This window comes from Polistes dominula, unplaced genomic scaffold (assembly GCF_049000335.1).
Source record: "Polistes dominula isolate Pdom_NZ unplaced genomic scaffold, Pdom_raw_medaka scaffold_35, whole genome shotgun sequence".
In the NCBI taxonomy this organism is placed as follows: domain Eukaryota; kingdom Metazoa; phylum Arthropoda; class Insecta; order Hymenoptera; family Vespidae; genus Polistes; species Polistes dominula.
The window spans coordinates 2,602,851-2,624,476 of NW_028300968.1; the positions used below are offsets into that span (position 1 = coordinate 2,602,851).

General features: G+C 27.1%; 1 protein-coding gene across 17 annotated transcripts in view; it reads right to left on the reverse strand.

The window, feature by feature from the left end:
• Positions 1 to 21,626, reverse strand: part of mmd (disintegrin and metalloproteinase domain-containing protein mind-meld) — a 99,183-nt gene that overhangs the window by 27,168 nt on the left and 50,389 nt on the right. For 14 of the 17 annotated variants that reach the window (XM_015327457.2, XM_089173311.1, XM_015327454.2 and 11 more), the window contains exons 3-18: positions 17,235 to 17,383; positions 16,985 to 17,041; positions 16,747 to 16,826; positions 16,463 to 16,532; positions 16,176 to 16,322; positions 13,668 to 13,865; positions 13,450 to 13,524; positions 13,056 to 13,228; positions 12,765 to 12,934; positions 12,298 to 12,461; positions 11,178 to 11,345; positions 8,357 to 8,661; positions 7,666 to 7,785; positions 7,479 to 7,560; positions 6,768 to 6,863; positions 5,675 to 5,840 (exon numbers count right to left, since the gene is read on the reverse strand). In XM_015327457.2, the coding sequence (XP_015182943.2) occupies positions 5,675 to 5,840; positions 6,768 to 6,863; positions 7,479 to 7,560; positions 7,666 to 7,785; positions 8,357 to 8,661; positions 11,178 to 11,345; positions 12,298 to 12,461; positions 12,765 to 12,934; positions 13,056 to 13,228; positions 13,450 to 13,524; positions 13,668 to 13,865; positions 16,176 to 16,322; positions 16,463 to 16,532; positions 16,747 to 16,826; positions 16,985 to 17,041; positions 17,235 to 17,383 (2,220 nt within the window). Of the gene's footprint in view, positions 1 to 697; positions 801 to 5,674; positions 5,841 to 6,767; positions 6,864 to 7,478; positions 7,561 to 7,665; positions 7,786 to 8,356; positions 8,662 to 11,177; positions 11,346 to 12,297; positions 12,462 to 12,764; positions 12,935 to 13,055; positions 13,229 to 13,449; positions 13,525 to 13,667; positions 13,866 to 16,175; positions 16,323 to 16,462; positions 16,533 to 16,746; positions 16,827 to 16,984; positions 17,042 to 17,234; positions 17,384 to 21,626 lie in introns of all 17 variants that reach the window. The other 3 variants (XM_015327451.2, XM_015327449.2, XM_015327446.2) reach the window with 2 other exon arrangements.

Consider the following 21,626-nt stretch of genomic DNA (forward strand, 5'->3'; position numbering starts at 1 on the left):
ATATTAATAATAATATATCTAAATAAAATGTCGTTTTAAAATTAGTTTGCAAGATGTTAGTTTTGTTAAAGGTATTTAATAATCTTTACTTTTGTAAAAAAATAAATTATAATTATTCTATTATATAGGTTATAATTATTATAATTATATAAGTTATATTTCAATTTCTTGAAAAACATAATCTATATAATTTATATTTTATATATTATTATATATTATTTTAATTTATATATATTTAATATATTTCAATTCTTTGAAACATAACCTATATAATTTATATAGTTATACCTACATCAAATATTATTAATAATAATAATATCTGAATAAATATTGTATTATAATTAATAAAATATTTGATGATAAGTGTTGAAATACTTTTAGTTTATCATTGTTATTAATTATATATATTATATATATATATATGTATGTATAATAAGTGAACACCGATTATAAATTAGGCTAAGATGAATCAATATTATGAGAGTATAATAATTGAACGGCCGCGTGCGATGCCTCCTCTCATCATCATCATCATCATCATCATCATTATTATCATTATTATCATTATTATCATCATCATCCAGCTAGGCACGAATTACTTGACGACGACGACAGGCGTGTTGGATCGAACCCACTCAGCATCAGCTGAAAGCTCAAGCTCAGTGGGCTCTCACTTGGAAGTAATTTGCTACTGTACCTGTAGCAAACAGCCATTATTGCAAAACAAAGGAAGACGCCCGTCACCACACCAACCAGGATAAATACCATTGTAGTTGTACTAAGATTCTTGCTCTTTTCTCCTGAAACGACCAATTATTTTTTGTATCCTAATGTTGTTCAATGTTATATCAACAATATATCCCAATTCTTATTCTTCTTCTTTTGAAAAACGAGATTTTTACGATAATATAAACTAAACCACAACTAAACTAAATTATCATCTATCATATATTTCTATCGAAATATATATTTTTATTTTCTATCGAATAAACCTATATCGGGATTGGATTCCATTTATTTTTCGAGGGTTTTTTTTGTTTTTTAATGTTATTTTATGTGAATTTAGAAATTCATGAATTTTATTAATTACTTTAATTGATTCAATTGTTGTTTATATTAAAGTAATTGTTATATTTATAATTTATAATATAAATTAATTAATATATAATAAAAATATAAATAAAATATGTAAAATAATATAATATATATAATATATATATAAATTTATATAATAAAATATATATTAATTAATGTATAATAATTTATATTATTATATATATAAATTAAATAAAAATTTATTATAAAAATTTAATTTTTTTAATTTTTAAATATTATAAATATTTTTTATAAATTAAATTTAAATAGAAATATTATAAAATTTATTTATAATATTTAATATATTAAATTATATATAAATATATATAATATAAATTTTATTTATAATGCTTAATATATTAAATTATATAAATATATATATTATAAATAAAATTTATAATATTTAATATATATAAAATTATATATAAATATATTATATATTTTTAATATATTAAATTATATAAATATATATTTAAATATAGAAATATAAATATTACAAACTTTATTTATAATATTATATAATTTTTATTTTTATTATAATAAATCTCGAATATATAAATTTATCAATCTTGAAATTTATTTCTATTTTGTTCTATTTTTTTGTTTCACTTTTTTAATAATTTAATATATGTATTTTTTTTTCTATTCATAGAGGAAAGAAAAGGGGTGGAAACCACCCGATATAGTTCTACTACGAATTTCTTCTTCTAAAACTATAACTAAACACAATATTTACAACCTAATTTAATATTTTATCCTTTTCATACGAAATCTCAACGTTGTTGGATAAAAAATAATTTCATTCTTGTTTTATTTTATTTTATTTTATTTTATTTTATTTTATTTTTTAATTATTCATTGTCATGATTTCAATCCTGAACTATTATTCTTATCGTCATATTTTATTCTCGAATATAATTATTTATTTATACAATATGTATTGCTATTAAAGATAATAATCTATTTTCGATATTAATTATTAAACTATCCTTGCAATCACGTATAGAATAATAATAATAATAATCATAATAATCATAATAATAATAATAATGTAACTTTCAATAGACAATGTACTCGATATCGTTTATATTATCATTGAAAATACGTTCATAATATATTTTTTTATTTTTACAATAAACGCGTTATCATTCACATCCAACAACGTTTAATACTCGTATTCGATTCGATATTACAATAAAAAAAATCTTCTATTATTTTATTTCCCATTATTTTTATACGGGAAACAAAAGTACTAGAAATTACAATTGGGGGGATGGGGGATGATATTTTGTACGGAATATTTTTTAAAACTCGATCAATATTTTCGTTAATTGTAAAACAAAATCAAAAATATAATCAGCTGTCTCATTTTGAATATAAAAAATTCATTGAAAAATGTCTCATTTTTAATATAAAAAATTTATTGAAAAATGTCTCATTTTTATTATAAAAAATTTATTGAAAAATTATTAAACACACACACACACAATCTTTTCTCTATTATTATTATTGTTTTTTTCTTTGTGAATATTTTTGATAAATAAATAAATAAAACACACAAGAAACAAAAAGATCATCTAACGAAAACGATTGATCGATCATCCAATGAATTGTTTTGTTATCAACGATTCGAGTACGAGTCCCGAAAATAAAAAATAAAATTAAAAGGGAAAAAGGGACGAAAGGGATTTATAATCTCATCGTAGCAATGAAAAGTACGGTTTTTCCATTTTGATAAGTATCTCACCCTCAGAGATCTCATTAAAGTTATCTAAAGTATTGGGCATGCACCTGTAATAAGGGCAGGGGGTTGGGGTTGGGGTTGGGGTTGGTTTGTGAAGATCGTTTCTTTCCCTTGAAAATGGTTTTGCGAATGGAGCTAAGGTTTTTTTTTCTTTTTTTTCTCTTCAGAAATAAGAGAATTCGGGAAAATACGGAAGATATAAATAGAGAATGAGAGAAAAAGATAGAAAAATAGAAAGAAAGAGAAAGAGAGAGAGAAAGAGAGAGAGAGAAAGAGAGAAAGAGACAAAGTATATGAAGGGGGTGGAAAAAAGGTAGTTGATTGGGGTTGGAAAAAGTAGGAAAACGATTGGTGAGTCAAAAGTGGAAAGTGTAATCGAGTAAGCTTATCGTTCCGGTATACTACACCCATGTAATATTCACCTATGTATTTGTTTTTATTAGATTTCCTCTTTTTTTTATGTATATAACATAAATATACATATATATATACATATAAAAGTATATATATATATGTTTGTGTAGTATGTGAGTCACAGAAATATTCATACCTTTTTTTCTACTATCATTTATAAAATGATATTTAAACATTGTTTTAGATAAAAATGTATTTATAAGAATTTTTAAACTTTTAAATTTATTGAATAATAAAATTATTTCAAATGTATGATTAATTAGAAATGATATTTATTTGAAATATTATTTATAAAAATAATCAATGTATTTTTTAAAATACATTGCAGCATATGCAAATATGTTGTTCTTGTAAAAATAATTATTTTTGATTATTATTTAAATAGAATATATATTTATATTATATAATTATTATTTATTCACTAATACAATATTCTTTTATAATATTATTTGATTTATCTTAATTATTTTATTATTTCAATATTATTTATTATTTTAATATTCTTCTATAATGTTATTATATTTATTTTAATTATTTTATTATTTTATTATTTTAATATTTATTATCTTTTTTATTTTAATATTCTTCTACAATATTATTTTATTTATTTTAATTATATTATTATTTCAATATTATTTATTATTTTAATATTTTAATATTATTTATAATTTTAATACTCTTCTATAATATTATTTATTACTTTAACATTTTAATATTATTTATTATTGTAATATTTTTAATATTATTTATTATTCTAATATTTATTATTTTATTTATTTTAATATTTTTCTACAATATTATGATTATTCTACAATACAAAATTATATTATTATTTTCTTTTTCTATTTTACAGAAGAATTTTTTTAAACAAATATTTTCCATTACAATTTACAATTAACAATTTTACAATGAAAAACTCAAGTAAGAATATTACTTTGACTCAATTTATACGTATATATTATATACCAGTAGTGTATATATATATATGTATGTGTAACACGCGCCTATATATATATAATAAGTAAATATACACATATACGAATACGAAGAAAAGGGGTTGAAGGGGAAAAAAACGCATCAAACTTTATGTGCACAGCTGATGGTATGGCCCTAAATAACCAGACGGTTTTTTTTCTTTTTTGTTTTTTCATATTACTTACTACTACCACCCGAGTCAATATTTATTATTCAGTGCGAGAAGACAAAAAAAAAATATATAGAGGGTGGAAACATCTTGTTAGACGTACTTACACGACGAGGATTAAAATCATCCTCGTTTTATCCCGAATTAAAACAATTTGTTTGTTTTTCTTTTTCTTTTTCTTTTTCTTTTTGTTGTTTTTGATCTTTTTCGTTTCACAAACGTATCAATCATATTGGAATACTTTTCACGTTGTGTGATTTCGAGGTACGATAACAAATTTCGATTTTTTTTTTTTATCAAAAAGTGTAGATTCCAACTTGTAAAATATTTTTCTCAAATACTTGATTAAACCTTCGAAAAAAAGGGCTCCGTGGAGTTGTAATCGGATATATTTGATTGAATGATTGTTTTATCATTTTGTAATAAATAACCACGTACCATTTTTAATTAAGAAAGAATTTCTATTAAATTTTTTTTGTATTTAATTTGTATTTTATTTTTATTCAAATTTTTCCTCTTATAAAAAAATTATATTCATTATATTATTATTATTATATATATATATATAATTATTAATTTTAATAATTAACCAAAATATAATTTTGATACTTTAAACAAAGTTAATTTTATTTTATAAATTTAATTTTATTCGAATTAGATTTAAAAAAAAATAAAAATAAATTGTTTCCATAAATGTTTTTTTATCGTACCTCGATTTCACTATTAAATATTATACTTATAACAATAATAAGAATATGAAAAAAATATATAAAACATTTGAGATTTCAATTTTGTTAAGTAGAAATATTGTACTGATTATAAATACATTATAATAAATTTATTTAATAATACTAATCAATTCTATATTATTAGATTTTCATATTCTTAATATATATATATATAGATTATATATATTTTAATAATTTATTTAATAAATAAACTTTTCAACTCTGTGAAATCTCAAGCAACGAGACATTCAACGACAAAACTTTATTTTCTTTTAATTAATTCAATTGAACTTTTACTTATTATTGTTTTACAACAAAAAGTTTCAACATTTAAGACTCTTTGAAATGATTTAAATAAAAAGAAAAGGACACAAAAAAAATAAAGTTTTAGTTGAATGAATCGTGCCGATACGGCTTACGCAAAATAATTTCGTTTTAAGATTGACAATGGAGGGTTGAAAAGTTTTTAATTAGTTTGGTATTTAGGGAGGTAGGTTGGGTGTTTAAAAATGGTTGAATAAAATGATTTTGTAAAAAAATATCTCTTACCGTAGGGGGTCTCTTTCTTCCCCATATGTGGAGTTGAGCTACCTACATCCGATGGTTCGGTAGCTGGAATTGCTGCTGGCCCTAAAGTTGGAATGTCTGTCTGTATGGAACAGTCCGTTCCACTCCAGCCAGGATAACAATAGCACTTATTGGTATTTGTGCATACCTAGAAATAATACAAATAACAAAACCCATATTTTTTACAGAACTATAACCAAACTTCATCGTAGTTGACTTCTTTATCAATTTCTGCTATTTAAAAAAAAAAAAAGAAAAAAAGAAAAGAAAATTAAATAAATTCTCATTTTACTTTAAACTTTTACTTATCCGTTGTTACATACAAACTTTTGTAAATACGTGTACAATTAGTTGAAAGTTTTATTTTGTTGGAATTTATTTAAAGTACGAAACGGTATTAAAAGTGTTCCAACTTTATTCACGCAATGAAACTAATTTAATTACATTATTTATGGTTTTCTTTTTATTATATTTTACAATAACTTCATTAATATTCTTTTAATTACAATTTTTTCCTTGCAACGTGATTCTTCTTTTATTTTAAATTTCATTCCTCAAACAAATTTTGTAAAAACAAAATAAAAAAAACATTTTTTCAGATTACACAAGTTAGAAGTAAAACTTCTTCTTCAAAAAAGTAAGTTTCAAGAGTGCATAGTATCAAGAGTATGATAATTTATTATATAATATTATTATAATATTATTTTTACTTTCTCTTGTAATTATTTATTTAAATGTGCGCCTGTAAGTATGGAACCCTCCAGACACACTGAAAATGTTGCTTGCGAGCGCCATCTGTTAGTACGGAATTTTTTTCAGCCCAAACTGTTTATACACGCGTGTATTACGGGTTGTCTATCTTTCGGACAGAAAAAAATCCGTTCCAGTAGATGGCGCTCGCAAGCAACATTTTCAAAGTGTGTCTGGAGGGTTGCATCTCAACAGGCGTAATGTTTTTTTTATAAATAATGATAAAATTTGAACTTTAATTTTGTAATTAATACTTTTCGTACTATGCAGTCGCACAATAATACAACATAAATGTTTTTAGAATAAAATAAAAATTATAACTTACCCCATTTCCCGAGCATTCGTTGTTATTGTGATTACTTGGACATTTGTCTTGACTTAAGTGAAGGAAAAGGCTTATACAGGTTTGATTTACACAGATCTATAATCATAAATTAAAACGATATTGTAAAAATATTAATTTTCTTTGTTTTTTATCAATTCAACAAATATTTTAATCGATTGTTCATCAATCATTTTTACTCGTATTAAAAACTTTATAACAAAAGATATGTTTGATAAAAGAAAAAAGTATTTTTCTTAAAGGTAATCTTCAATAAACACACCCTATCCCAACCTTCCCATCAAACGACAGTCTTTTTCAGTTTTTATCTCAGAGAAAAAATTTTTTTTTTTCAAATTGAAGACAAACACACAGGTGGCTTTTTGGTAGACTCGAGTTTAATTTTCTTTGTCAAAAGTTCAAACATTTTGCATAAATCGATTTATGGTATCGTTCAATTAATCGGACCCTTCAAAGATATTACAACAACCCCCGCATCTATCCCTTTCCCTAAACTTGTGTTAATTCTCTGTCCCTTATCCGAACTTCCCAAGAGACAAAACGGTTTGAAAGTGCTGGCAAGCTTTCAGAACGTTTCGTTAGGTGGTAGATCGATTAGATTACTTCTTATAGGGGTGAAGGTGAAGGGAGGGGGTTGGTTTCCACACAATATAATGTGATATAAGAAAATCTATATATATATATATAACTCACCAGATTATCACCGCAAGATGTGCCGTCACGAACCAATCCCCAACTTGGCATGTCGGAACCTTCCACCTTTCCAGTGGTCACTCTGAGTTAAGAATAGGAAAAAAAAGACAAGAAAAAAAGGTTATTAATCGAATCCACCATCACTGTCAATTAACCTCTCTTTTAGAAAGATACTATTAATACTTACTTGCACTGATGTTCCTGACCCTTCATAGTTATCTTCGTAATAGTAAAAAGTTCATCCATTCCTTCGATAATTGGTTGTTTATAACCGTCTTGGCATTGAAGGGATCCACAACGAATGTTCCTAGACAAATCAATTAAATAACTTATTACAAAATGGTTAAAACGATGATCTTGTTGGTTTTGATAAAATGTTTGAAAAATATTGATTAAAAATTGAAATATATCGAATGATATCAACGACATCAGTTTTTTTTCGATAGTTCAAAAATATGAAAAGATATATATATATGTGTTTGTGTTGATTTTGATTACTTTTATTTTTTTCCCCAGTGCATAAAACCGTCCAGTATTGTCGCGTATATCAAAAAAAAAAAAAAGTAATCACCAAGAGAAAGAAAAAAAAAGGATTTTATAACGAATTCGTTGAAAAATTGAATGACCGGTAGAAGGGGGTAGGGGATTGACGTCATGCGAATAAAACTGGGCCCAGGAACGAAACCATCGAGAGAATTAGGGCCAACGTGCAGAGATGCTTTCATTTTTTGTGTGTTCTTTTTTTTTTTTTAAATCTCTTTATTGTTCCTAGTCCTTTCATTGTTTCGATTTACCAACAGCCCCCTACCCCAACCCCAAAACTTCAGCCTCAATCCCCCAACTTCACGAAGCACCAATAGAGATAACCGGATACTCACTCCGATTCGCATTTGACGAAATGACCGGAAGCGTCGGTACCGCAATGTCCATTGATGGAACCCTTAGAGTTGAATTGTTCGAAACATTGCTTGTCAGATGCGACACTGCTGTAACCCCAAACCTGCTTGCATTGTAGATTCAATGCTGGACAGATGCCGTTGAAGCAGTGATCCGTATTATCCGAGCACGGGCTTCCGTTTTTCTTATAAACATCCGGTGGACATTGACCAGTAGTTCCGTCACAAATTTCCGGAAGATCGCACTCGTTAGTTGATTCACGACAAACGATTCCTCTTGCACGTAACTTCGTTAGGTTAAGGTTAATTCGTTCATGGTGGTTGGTAGCAAAGAATGAAACAAGAAAAAAGTATATATATATATATATACTAAGATGCTTCAGCTACGCGTTGGTTTGGTTTTGTTACAAAATGTTGATTTAATATAATATTAAATTATTTAATGAAATCAAATTCATATTCACTAATAATTTCTGGGAATTCAAATTAAGAATAAAAAAATTTGAGATTTTTAATATATACAATACATAAATAATAAGACATAAAATAATATTACAATTAGAATTGCATACATAAAATAAGAATACAAAAAGCGAGGTTAGTTATGCCATATGTAACTCTGAAAAAAAAACGTGAAACAATTGAATTGTAATACATCGCCATCTATTGAAAACTTACAGTACCTAAAGACTTAGATAACCCCTAAATAATAAACCAATTCTAAACAATTTATTAAATTATAACAACGCACAAAATAATTAGAATGGAATACATAAAATAATAATACACGAAACAATATAAAAAGTAAGCTTAGTAAATCTGAAAAAAACGTATGACGTGAATATATGCAATTAATTGAATTGTGATACAGCGTCATCTATTAAAAACCTGCAGTACCAAGAGACTTAGATAACTTTTAAATAATAAATCCGTAAATTAGCAATAAAAAAAAATAAAAATAATCGCGATCAAAACTATCCTATATTCTAAGTTGAAACAAATCACACAAAATACAAAAAAAATTCACTAAGATCGGTTCAGTAATTTCGGAATTATTAGTGGACAAACATTGTGACACTGAATTCTTATATACAAAGCTATAAATAACCTGTATAAACGAACAAATTATAACCTAAAAAAAAAACTATTCATTTAAAAAATTACGACCACCTTTTATTTGAGGGGTTGGTAGAAAAAGGGATTCTTATTGCAAAAGTCTAACAATTTGTATAAGTGACCATGTAAAGTATTAAAAAAAAATTGATTAGAGGAAAAGGTCAAAGTTAAAAGAGAAATAAAAAAGAAGAAATGTGTATGTACGTGTGTGAAAGAGAAAGAGATAGAGATACGACAATCGATTTCATTTTGAAGCATTTTGCTAGAATACTTTTTTTTTTTTTATCTGTAAGCTTCGAAATCCAGGTCAGTGATTTAACGACAACGTTCGATAAATCCGTAATGATGATGGTCGATCACCATTCGACGATAAAGGTTGTCCTGCTGGTGTTGCTACTGGTGCTGGTACTGTTCACGGTGGAACAGGGTCACTCGTAAGGTTTACGAATAAGAGATCATCGGTGATGATCATCTACATTGACGAGTTACCTTGCTAGAACCTAACACATAAGAGAGAGGGAGAGAGAGAGAGGGACCTACTGACCGAGTATATGAAGGGTCACAGTACTGTACTATAGCAAGTTTCCTCTTAACACGTATGTACATTGGTTGTACGTATACCTGTCGCACGAGTATGTTACATATTATACATCTACAATGTACTTTTAGTCCTATATAAGCGTGTTGGTACTCACGTTGTCAGGTTATAGTCAACTAACCAAGATTCGGTTTGGAAGGAAGGGTAGGATGAAGGGATAGGGGGTGGTTAGCTGATGTGGGATGTTAAAAGCTGCTGGATATTCTACCTAAGGTTTGTCGATGACGTGTAGATCTAGTAATATATATATATATACTATATTACTATAACTGGCCAAACTTTGCATAACCTATGTTACATAACCTATAAATACGGAAAGACAAATTATTATATTAATTAATAATTTTCAAAGAATAAATTTACTTATATTCATTGATATAAGTTTGAATGACTATAATAAATGTTAGAAATAATATTATGTTGAACACATATCGATATCTATTTTAATTGAACAAACTTTTTGAACCATGTTCAACTGATTACATATACCTAATAGTGAAGATAAATAGATAAAACTCTTTCGATTAACATTAAATTTTATATTATCTTTTTGGATCAGTTTTCATCTACATAACATACGTTATAGATATATCAATCGATAAAAGTTCAAACGACGATAATATAGTTAGAAATAAATGCTAGATAATTAACGCGTATTGATTGTAATAGTAGATAGATAAGTAAGAAGTGGATGAAGAAGGGTGTATTGTTGTTAAATGTTCATTTTCCCTGCTTATTTCCTGGCTAAAGTTCATTGAATGTCTGAAGATCGATTAACCGAAGGTAATTTACTTCCTTCAGCTTGGTAAAGCATTGTCGAAGGGAAGAATGACCCTTTTCTAAACGCAAGATAGACAATCACTTAATCGTTAGGAAGAGCTCGAATTTCGGCTTGAATTTCTCAGTTAATCTCTATACTATCACACACATACATATATAGGAAACACAAGAATGGATAAGTGGTCTCTTGTATATGTGTTAGAATCATTCCCGTGTTTCTGTATTGGTGTAGTAAGAATGTTAAGCTACCAGTTTGATAAAGAGTAACATTATCATAGTATTAGTATTAAGTAATTGTTTTATATATACCTTGCAATTGTTACAACAAGGTCCTGAAGCACATTGGGCCTCACTTGTGAGTTTACAGGTAATCGGATCACAGCAAGGATCGAGTTCATGACATTCCTCGTGCGATCCGCAATCGCATTGTTCCCCTTCGTCTATTACCCTGTTTCCGCATGATCTCCTGATTTCTAACTGTGAATTTCACGAATAAAACACGTTCGTGCAAAATTGAGAGGATTTTAATGAGACAGAAATGTACAAAACGAGAATTAGGTATATATATGTATAGTTAAGAATGTTCAAGATTCACATGGTTGTTCCTTGATGTATTGTTTGTATGTTTGAAATATTAATGTATAGGAATGAACCAAAATTTCAACGATGTATTCATCAGTATGTGTTGACATTTCATCATGTAAATCTTGACGTTCTATAAATTTGATCTTTCATGGTAACATATTACATATTTATTTTGTTAAATAATTTGAATTATGCATATGCAAATATTTGGAATATTTGAAATATTGTTTCAAATTTTATAATTAGAAATTCACCATAATTTTATATAAAAAGAAATTGTATTTGGTATGTGTTGACATTTACACTATGTAAATCTTTTACTACCCTATATATATATATATATATTTATTTTGTTAAATAATTTGTTTCATGCATATGCAAATATTTGGAATATTATTTCAAATTTTATAATTAGAAATTCACCATTATTTTATATAAAAGTAAATTGTATTTGGTTTGTGTTGACATTTACACCACACACACGTGAATCTTTTATTACCCACTATATATATTAATTTTATTAAATAATTTGTTTCATGCATATGCAAATATTTGAAATATTGTTTCATATTTTATAATTAGAAATTCACCATAATTTTATATAATAAAATATTTGATATGTGTTAACAAGCTACTATGTGAATCTTGACATTCTTCAATTTCGATCTTTTACGGTAACACACACACACAATATATATATATATATATATATATATATATATATATATATATAGGTAGATAGATAAAAAAAGAGACAATAAAAAAAAAAAGAGAAAAAAAGTTAAGATCATCGAGTGATCGAAGTAGTTGTAGTAGTAGTGGTGGTTCCACTTGACACGCTTACCTCGTTTGGTTTATTAAAAAGGCAAAGGCCGTGGCCGCTTTTTAAAGTTTGTATGTAATCTGATTTACTACATTCGGAAAACTTGTAGGGTTGAACGTTTTGCAATCCTACGATTGATTGGGCCATGATACATCCGTGCCAATCGTGGCAGCTGCATTCGCTTCCTACAAAATTCATTGTTAAATCGAGATATCGATCTAACTTTTAGTTTAAACTTTAAATAAATCTAACAATTAAATTACAATGGTACAATTAGTTCATTGTTATTAAATTTTGGCTTTGATTCTTTGATAAATTTGACTAGTCAATGTGAGGAGTGAGTGGGGATTGGAAGTAGGAGTGGGAGTAGGACTGAGAGTGGGAGAAGGAATTGGAGTGGGAGTAGAAGTAGGAGTGGGGATAGATTGATTTCATCACAAGGGGAACAATATGAAGAAAATTTTGCAAGAAATAAAAATAAAACTCACGTCCATCGTCGTGTGCCATTCCAATGTTATGACCAATCATGTGTGCCATAGTACCAGCTAAAAGATGTGGTTCGTATGTATTTAAATCAACACTGATTCCTAATGACTTTTGCGTACACACAGTGTGCGGTACTGCCATTCCTGATTCACCACCTAAGAATGTTTCACCCCTGTTTGAAACAAACAAACAAAACAAACGCAAATTCAAACAAAATATTCCCCAAGAAACAATCTCTTTCTTTGTTTGTATTAAACTTTATTTTAAAGTTATTATATCTTTGTCAGACTCACGTAAGCAATTGGGTGGTGTCCAGTAAAACATTGTATACCCTTCGAAACATATAATCGCTAAATTGTACCATAGCGGCACCGATATCCATATCTTTAGTGATTTTTGCTTGGTTAGCACCTTGCCAGGTTTCGATGTATACGACGGAAACTCTAGTATTTAATGTACGGAAATACTGAAAGGTTTTGGAAACAAAAATAAAATGAAGAAGACGAAGTAAAATAAAAAATAAAATAAAAAAAAGAGAAAATAAAAAAAAGGGGGAGGGAAAAGAAAAACAGATATTGTATTTCGTTTTTTTTTTCAATGGATACATACGATAATATTTAATTAAATTTTTTTTTTTTAATCGAACATAGTAGATTTATTTATTTATTTATTTTAATTTTTGCTTACCAAATCCGCGATATTAGCAACTTGGATGGCATCGTGAACAACCTCGCTTCTGGTGCTACCGTTTCTTTTGTCAAACTAAATAATCAACAAATAATATAACAAATTTGATTATAAATAGTATAAATTGTTATTAATATAATATTATAAAATTGAGGAAATGGGAGGAGGGGTTTAGGATAAAAGGAAGTGCATTATCAGAAGAAGTAAAATGAATATACCATAGCCTTATCGATAATGATGGCAGTTTCGATGTATTTGGTTGTATCACGGACGTCTCTCTTATAACGATCGGAAGTGTTTTCCGATAGCCACAAAAAATGCTTCTGCCTACGGTTACGCCACTCGCTAGTTCCCGAATTAGCGCACCCTTTGTCAGCTTTTGTTCGAGCTTCAAATATAACGTGAGGATGTTTCTGCTAAAAGAGAGGTGGCTACATATAGTTTATATACAAAACAAATCCATCATTTAAATGTTTTTTCCATTAGGTTAGATTCTTCGATAAATTTCACTAGTCAATGTGAGGAGTGGGGGTTGGAAGTGGGAGTGCGAATAGCACTGAGAGTGGGAGTAGGAGTTGGAAAGGGAGTGGGAGTAGGATTGAGAGTGGAATTAGGAGTTGGAATATGAGTAGGAGTGGGGTTTACTTATACCAAGATATATATAATAATTATATATATTAATTATATTAATTATAAATTATTATTTTAATTATTAATATATAATATTATTAAATTATTAAAATAATTATATAAAATAAATATAATAATAAATATAATAATAAAAATAATAATAATTATAATAATATTATAATAATTCTCTATTTTTAATAATATTAGGTGTACCGGAAAAATTCTGTCCATTTGTAGAATAAAATAAAATAATAAATTTTGTATAATTTAAATTTACGAATAATAAAATTACCATCATTATATTTAACTTCTTTTTAACGTTATGGTAATTTATATTCCATTAAAAAAAAAATATCCCTAGAGATGAAAAACTTGAATCAATGTTTGTTTAATCGGACAGAATTTTTCTGTAGATCTAAAATAATAAAAAGAAAAGTTTATTTTATTACTGCAACTGAATCTGCTGGTGTTGATGATGCTGATGGGTGTACCTAGCTGATTACTGTTGGATGAATAAATGGATGAACGAGGATGATGGTATTGGATAGAATAGTTGTTTTAGTGATCCTGTTAAAGGTGGGATAATTCAAGTACAGTTTGATGGTGATTGTAATAGCAGTACTGGTACACTAGTGGTAATGGTGGTAGTGGTGATGGTGAAGGAGAGGAAAGATAAAGAGACGATTATGGTTGGTACAAACGCTAGTTTCTATACCGCAAGCTGCGTGGCCATTCAGTAGAGTAAAACGAGTAGTAAGCCGAGCACGTAATCGTATTACGTTTTCCGTCACCATCGGTTTCCCTTTTTGATTCACTGAACGTAATATTATTGATAATAAAAGTGCTATAATTTAAAAAATTACTTTATAGGTACCTAGAACCCTTATACTCCATTCTAACCCCTTCCTAGTTTCAATTTTTAATTTTTGTTATCTTTTTTTATGAAAAAAAAAATCAATGAACATTTTAAATTCGATTAATTGTCAGAAAGTGCCCCTCCCACTAACCTCTTGCAGATTTAAATTTTTGTAATCATTGTTATTTATTTATTTTTTGTAATATTTAATTAAAAAATCAATAGACATTTTAGATTCGATCAAATGTCAAGGGGTGGGGGTAGGAATGAAAATGGTACGATACTCGATATACGTTTTGTTTGTTAATGGAAAAGAAAAGAATTGAAAAGAAGAAAAAAAAGAAGATAAAATGTCTCTTTACTTTTTGATTATTTTTCTTTTTGTTGTATTCTGCGTAGAAAGTAAAGGTAAACTTTGATACATAGATAGATGAGGACATAGATGGGACATAGATGGGGGAACAAGTAGAATATGGGGAAGGGTCGCTAGAATGGTTACTAGTTTGCTAAGTCGCCTTTAGGTTGATGTCGGGTTTAACTGAATCCTTCTTATGCTTCGTTTTGTGTTAACGAAACTGGATCGTGGGTGTTTATGTCAGCTAAGCCCACTACTACTAATACTACCATAAGTATATAGGTATATGTGTATATAGTATGTGTATACCATATGGGTATAGATGGTTCTATAAAGGAAGAAGAGAATCGTGCAAACACTTCCGTCAGCAATGGGCAAAAAGATAGAAAGTGAAACAGTGTATGTGTATGTGTGTGTTCACGTGACATACTCATTTTTCTGTGAATACTTAGGTTGAGTAAACATACCTCTCGTATGTATAAACACACACATATTTATATGTGGTTTATGATAACATTTTTATATTCATAAAACTTATTTTTATAATATATTAGGTGTATAACTTTGCTTCTGCTATTTTCCTACAGATGGCTTATAGAAATAATGGCAGAATCAAAGCTGTACACCTATTATTAACACTAGATTTGATTCATTTTTAGTTTCTGTCTTACATATAATATATAAAACTCTTAAATATTATTTAAAAAAAAATATATGTCAATTTTTAATTAATAATTACTTCCATTTACTGACAATCCTTTATTCAAACAATGTTTGTAAAAAAAAATAGTGAACATAACCTCTGCAAATCTAGTGTTAATGTAATATGTGAATTATAAAAAGAAAATAGCGTTAAAAATTTTGATATAAAGCAATGAAACTGACCGACAAATCGCCGCCGTAGAATGGATGAATGACAAAAGTCTCGTTGCCTAAATGTATGACACCACTGACACCGTTACACGTGTGAAAAGCGGCACTAGCTCCTGGATAATCTCTTACGGTGCCATGATAATAACAATGTTCTATTTCCTGTATACAAAATCATTCTTCATTATTATTTAATAATTAAATACCATTATTTTCTTTTTCGGTCATCATGATTCCATCCAATTGTTGCATATAACTTTATTTATTTATTTATTTATTATATATTAATTATAAGTTTTTACCTGTTTAGAACTTTGTTCCACACCGTCTGGTAAATAATCTTTTTGTACAAGATTCGGAGCTAAAAGTTGCCTGCAATAATTATTAACGTTTGTTTTGTTTCTAATAATATTATTTAATTTTAATTTATTTAATAATAAAAAAAAACAAATGGCAGATATGCAATAGGCATTTTATTAAATATCTAATTGTGTGTTTTATTTAATTAATTTTTGTATTAAATTTTGTTTTCTTTTTAATGTTTTTTTTTTTTTTTGTTAAAAAAGAAAATTGTTTTACAACTTACGTATTTAATTCTAAATCTAGGCGAAATTTATGATTAAAGGCCTTGATCAGAAGAGACGTCCGATGAAAATGTCTTCCTATCTGAAGTTTCAAAAGTAATATATATATATGTGTACACGGTTAATACAAACACATAGCAAACACTTTAAACGATTTAGCAAAACGATAGAAGGGGGTAGAGGATATAGGGTTTAAGTAATTTACGAGAATAATTAATTCACAACTCTCCAAAAACTTACTCTTAATCTGCCTCTAGAGTTTTGATATCCTCCCTCACCGTATCCTCTTTGAGGAAACTGAAATAACGAAAAAGGGATGTGAGATAAGGGTCTTTTCGTGACTCGTATTTTACTTTCGTGTTTTTTTCTCAAAGATAACTAACTAAGAGATATTTTTGGGATTAAACGCGTTTTACTTGCTTACCTACTTTTATTATTTTTATAATAATAATAATAATAATAATAATTATTATTATTATTATTCTTTTACCTTAGTAACGCCAACTTCTCTCGTGGATATTCCCATTTTCTCGTGATGCCGTAATTGTACCGGATAGATGATCTGATAATAATTGGCACCGATATTTCGTACTAGCTCTTGGTTTTGTCGATACTCACGTAGTAATCGTTCGACCTCACCTGAAAATCAATTTTCTCCGTTCAATTGTAAGTTCACCAATTTGCTTCAAGTACCACCATCACCCACCATTTCGATCTCATCTTTTGCTTTAATAGGACTTTAGTTAAATAGATGTGAAAACGGTGTGAACAAGGTTTAGAATTTGTTAGAACAAAGTCTGATAATCAAATGATTTTATCTTACAATTAGAGATATTGTTTCTAATTTTTATTATAAATAATTTATCTTAAGAATTTGTTTTTTAATCGTCAACCTATTTGATGCTGATAAATTTATTTGATATTTTATAGTTTTTTTTTTTTTTTAATATTGGAAACAGGAATAGATCAATAAGATGCTTCAAGTATCCATTATCTCATCTTTGACCTTTAATGAGCTTTGAAAGGGAGTACTAAAGTAAAAGGTGAAGATTGTAATTCGTAAAAGCAAAGTCCGATAATGGGAGAAGGGTGTTATCTCTCTTCGAGATATAATATTATTTAAAATATAACATTTACCTAACATTTATAATTATCACCACACGTTATTGATTATTTTATTAAATATATATTATTAATTTATAATTATACTAGGTTACTTTAATATAATTCTATACCATTTAGTAAATTATAACAACATACAAAATAATACTACAATTACAATTAAAAAAAATATAAAAAATAAAGTTAGTTGTGTTATATGTAACTCTGAAAAAACCGTGAAATAATTGAATTGTAATACAGTGCCATCTATCGAAAATTAGTAAATTATAACAACATACAAAATAATACAACAATTACAATTGAAAAAATATAAAAAGTAAGGTTAGTAATGTCATATGTAACTCTGAAAAAACGGTGAAATAATTGAATTGTAATACAGTGCCATCTATCGAAAATTAATAAATTATAACAACATACAAAATAATACTACAATTATAATTGACAAAATATAAAAAGTAAGGTTAATTCTGTCATATGTAACTCTGAAAAAAACGTGAAATAATTGAATTGTAATACAGTGCCATCTATCGAAAATTTACAGAACCAAAAGACTTAGATAATCTCTAAACAATAAATCCTTTTAAATTAGCATTAAAAAATAAAAATAAATTGCACGTTGAATAAGAAAGTTCTTGGTAATTACAAATACTTATTTATTTACCATCTTTAATTACCATCCATCATACTTAATGTCAAATAAATTTCATGTATACATATACATACATATATATATATATATATTTGTTCGAGAGTACTTCAAATACATATTTTTTCTTTTATTGGAAAGAGGATAAAAACGTTGGATAATTTGGGTTATATACAAGGTAGGCAAATAAGAACGAGCTCTTGTTTGGTGGTATCATCTTCGATTATAATCGTAGGTAGTAGCTTTATGATATTCTTTAATTAAGACGATGGGCATTGTATTAAGTTCGTCTCGACCCGTGATAAACTGTTGCTGTGAGAGGACGAATGAGTTCGGATTATCAGTCAAGGGTCTACTTAAAATATGTAGTGTCTAGTTTACCCTCTTATCGTCTTTCCGGGCTTACTCGATGTATCCCAACCCATTCAAAATGAAGTACAGGGATAATGTGCTTGTTATATATATATATATATAAATATATATGTCTGTAGGAAACATAAAAACAGAAAATATCGTATTCATTTCTGAATACATAAGTATATATATATATATGTATGTATGTATGTATGAGAAAGAGAAAGAAATATATACAGTAACTTATCAAAATATAAGACGTATTTTTTCTGTACATTAACGTTGATCAAATTAATTAGTATACTATTCTTTGATGGTTTGATCTTATGGTTAGACAAATATTTCAATTAATTCTCATTGGTCCTTGTGTTAACTTGTTTCGTTTTACTTTTACTACCACTTACACTCATTTACTTACTCACTATACTATGACTGTTTTAATTTCTAAAAGAACCATTTAAATGGTTACACTAAAGTATACATTTTTGACATGGAAAAATATTTAAATTTAAATTGAATTATCTTTAGCAGTTAAGTTTTTCTATAGGTTGATAATCATTTTCTTACTACGAATGCGAATCCTGAACCGATTCGAGAGTGAAAGAGGAGGAGCAGTAGGAGGAGGAAAGTTAATTATAATGCTTAATTATTTCAAATTATACGTTTCAGAAGATTCCAGGAATTTTATCATAAAAAGTTTTAATAAAGTACTATTACTCTTCCTTCCTTCCTTCCTTCCTTGCAAGTTCTCGTTTTATTGAGATTTCATAGATAGTTCGTGAAGCAAATTCAAGTACACCAGGATTATTAATTTTGCATTTTCTTTTCTTTTCGATAGTAACAAAAAAAAAAAAAAATTACAATAAAAAATTCTGGAAGTAGTAAGATTTGATAAAATTAAAATATTTATTAAAAACTAAATTATTATTATTGTTATTTTATTTACTTGATCACTTCAACACCAAAATTATTCGTAAATAAATTTAATATAATAAATATAATTCGTAATAAATTTAATTCGGTTTTTAATAAATTTAAAATATTAATTAAAAATTAAATTATTATTGTTGTTATTTTATTTATTTGATCATTTCAACACCAAAATTATTCGTATATAAATTTAATATAATAAATATAATTCTTAATAAATTTAATTCGCTTTTTAATAAATTTAAAATATTTATTAAAAACTAAATTATTATTATTGTTATTTTATTTATTTGATCATTTCAACATCAATTATTCGTAAATAAATTTAATATAATAAATATAATTCGTAATAAATTAAATTCGTTTTTTAATAAGTTTAAAATATTTGTGTGTATGTTGAAAACGAAATTATTATTATTGTTATTTTATTTACTTGATCATTTCAACACAAATTATACGTAAATATCAAACTATTTCCGATACTAATTCTACCATTTATCGATTTAACAATGAAATATTAACCAATCGTATATTCCTATCATAAAATAGGATATTTTAAACATTAAATCGAAATGGTTAGAGAATTAAATTTGACACAAGTGGTATTAGAATATAATAGTTCGCGTAATTTTAATAGAAATTTCACTTGACGCGAATTTCATTTTACTTTAGCTCTTCGAACAGCTAAAAGAGAGGGGATGAGTGATGCTAGTAGTGGGGGTAGGAATGAGAGTGGGGAGTGGAACAAGTCAAACGAACTACTGTTACGATATTACTAACAGATTAATTTATCCCCACTCTCCTTTTAACCTTTCCTTTTCTTCTCATATAAACATACACACATACACACACATACATATTCTTAATTGTCCGCTTCAATATTCCCCTAACAGTTCACGGCAGTTGTTATTGTTAGTATTACTAAGGCGTTACGAGTACTTTCTCTTTGTCTCTCTATTTCTCTCTCTCTCACAAACCAAATTGCAATTAATTCAGGAAACATGGCAGGTTATTACATTTTGTATCACGTGCATTACACGTAACACGTTTAAGATGGAGTACCCCGAATACAGAGAGAAAGCATGGAAAAAGGGCTTTCTTTCTCTTTTACACTCCCTCCCCTCCCCTTCCCCTCTCCACCCCTTTCCTTCCATTGGAATTTTCTTCCTCCTTCTGTTTTTTATTCCCCCTCCCCCCTCTTTTATAACGTAACACCCAATTACTTTGTTTTCTATTTCAGTTAGGGATTCTTACTGGGCGTATAATTTAATCGGTACGTTTTGTTTACAATGCTATTATTTAATTATACTCGTCCGTGTCAACAAATATATTAAAATTATTATTATTATTATTATTATTATTATTATTATTATTATTATTATTATTATTATTATTAATGTAAGATTTTTACAAACAATTCATCGTATTTTTCTTGTTTTTTTTTCTCTTTTTTAAAACAACGCGTAATTAGATTTCCGTTTGTAAGGGAATTACGCGTACGCTGTTTTTTCTCTTGGGTTTTTTATTTTATTTTTCATAGGTAAAAGTAAAGACAGAGAGAGAGAGAGAGAGAGGTGAATGGGGGGAAAAAAATATAAGAAGAAAAAGATGGTTGAGTAATAAAAATGAGATCGATGGTGAAAAGTTTGTAATTTAATCAAGTTTCTAGAACAAATTTTTGTTAAATGTAATTAGATTTCGGTATGTCGGAGAATTATTATTATTATTATTTTTTTTTTTTTTTATTAATTTTCTCATATTTTTTTTCTCGAATAAGAGAATAAAAAGAATAAAAAAAAAGGTATAAGGATCGTAGGGAATTCTAAAAAG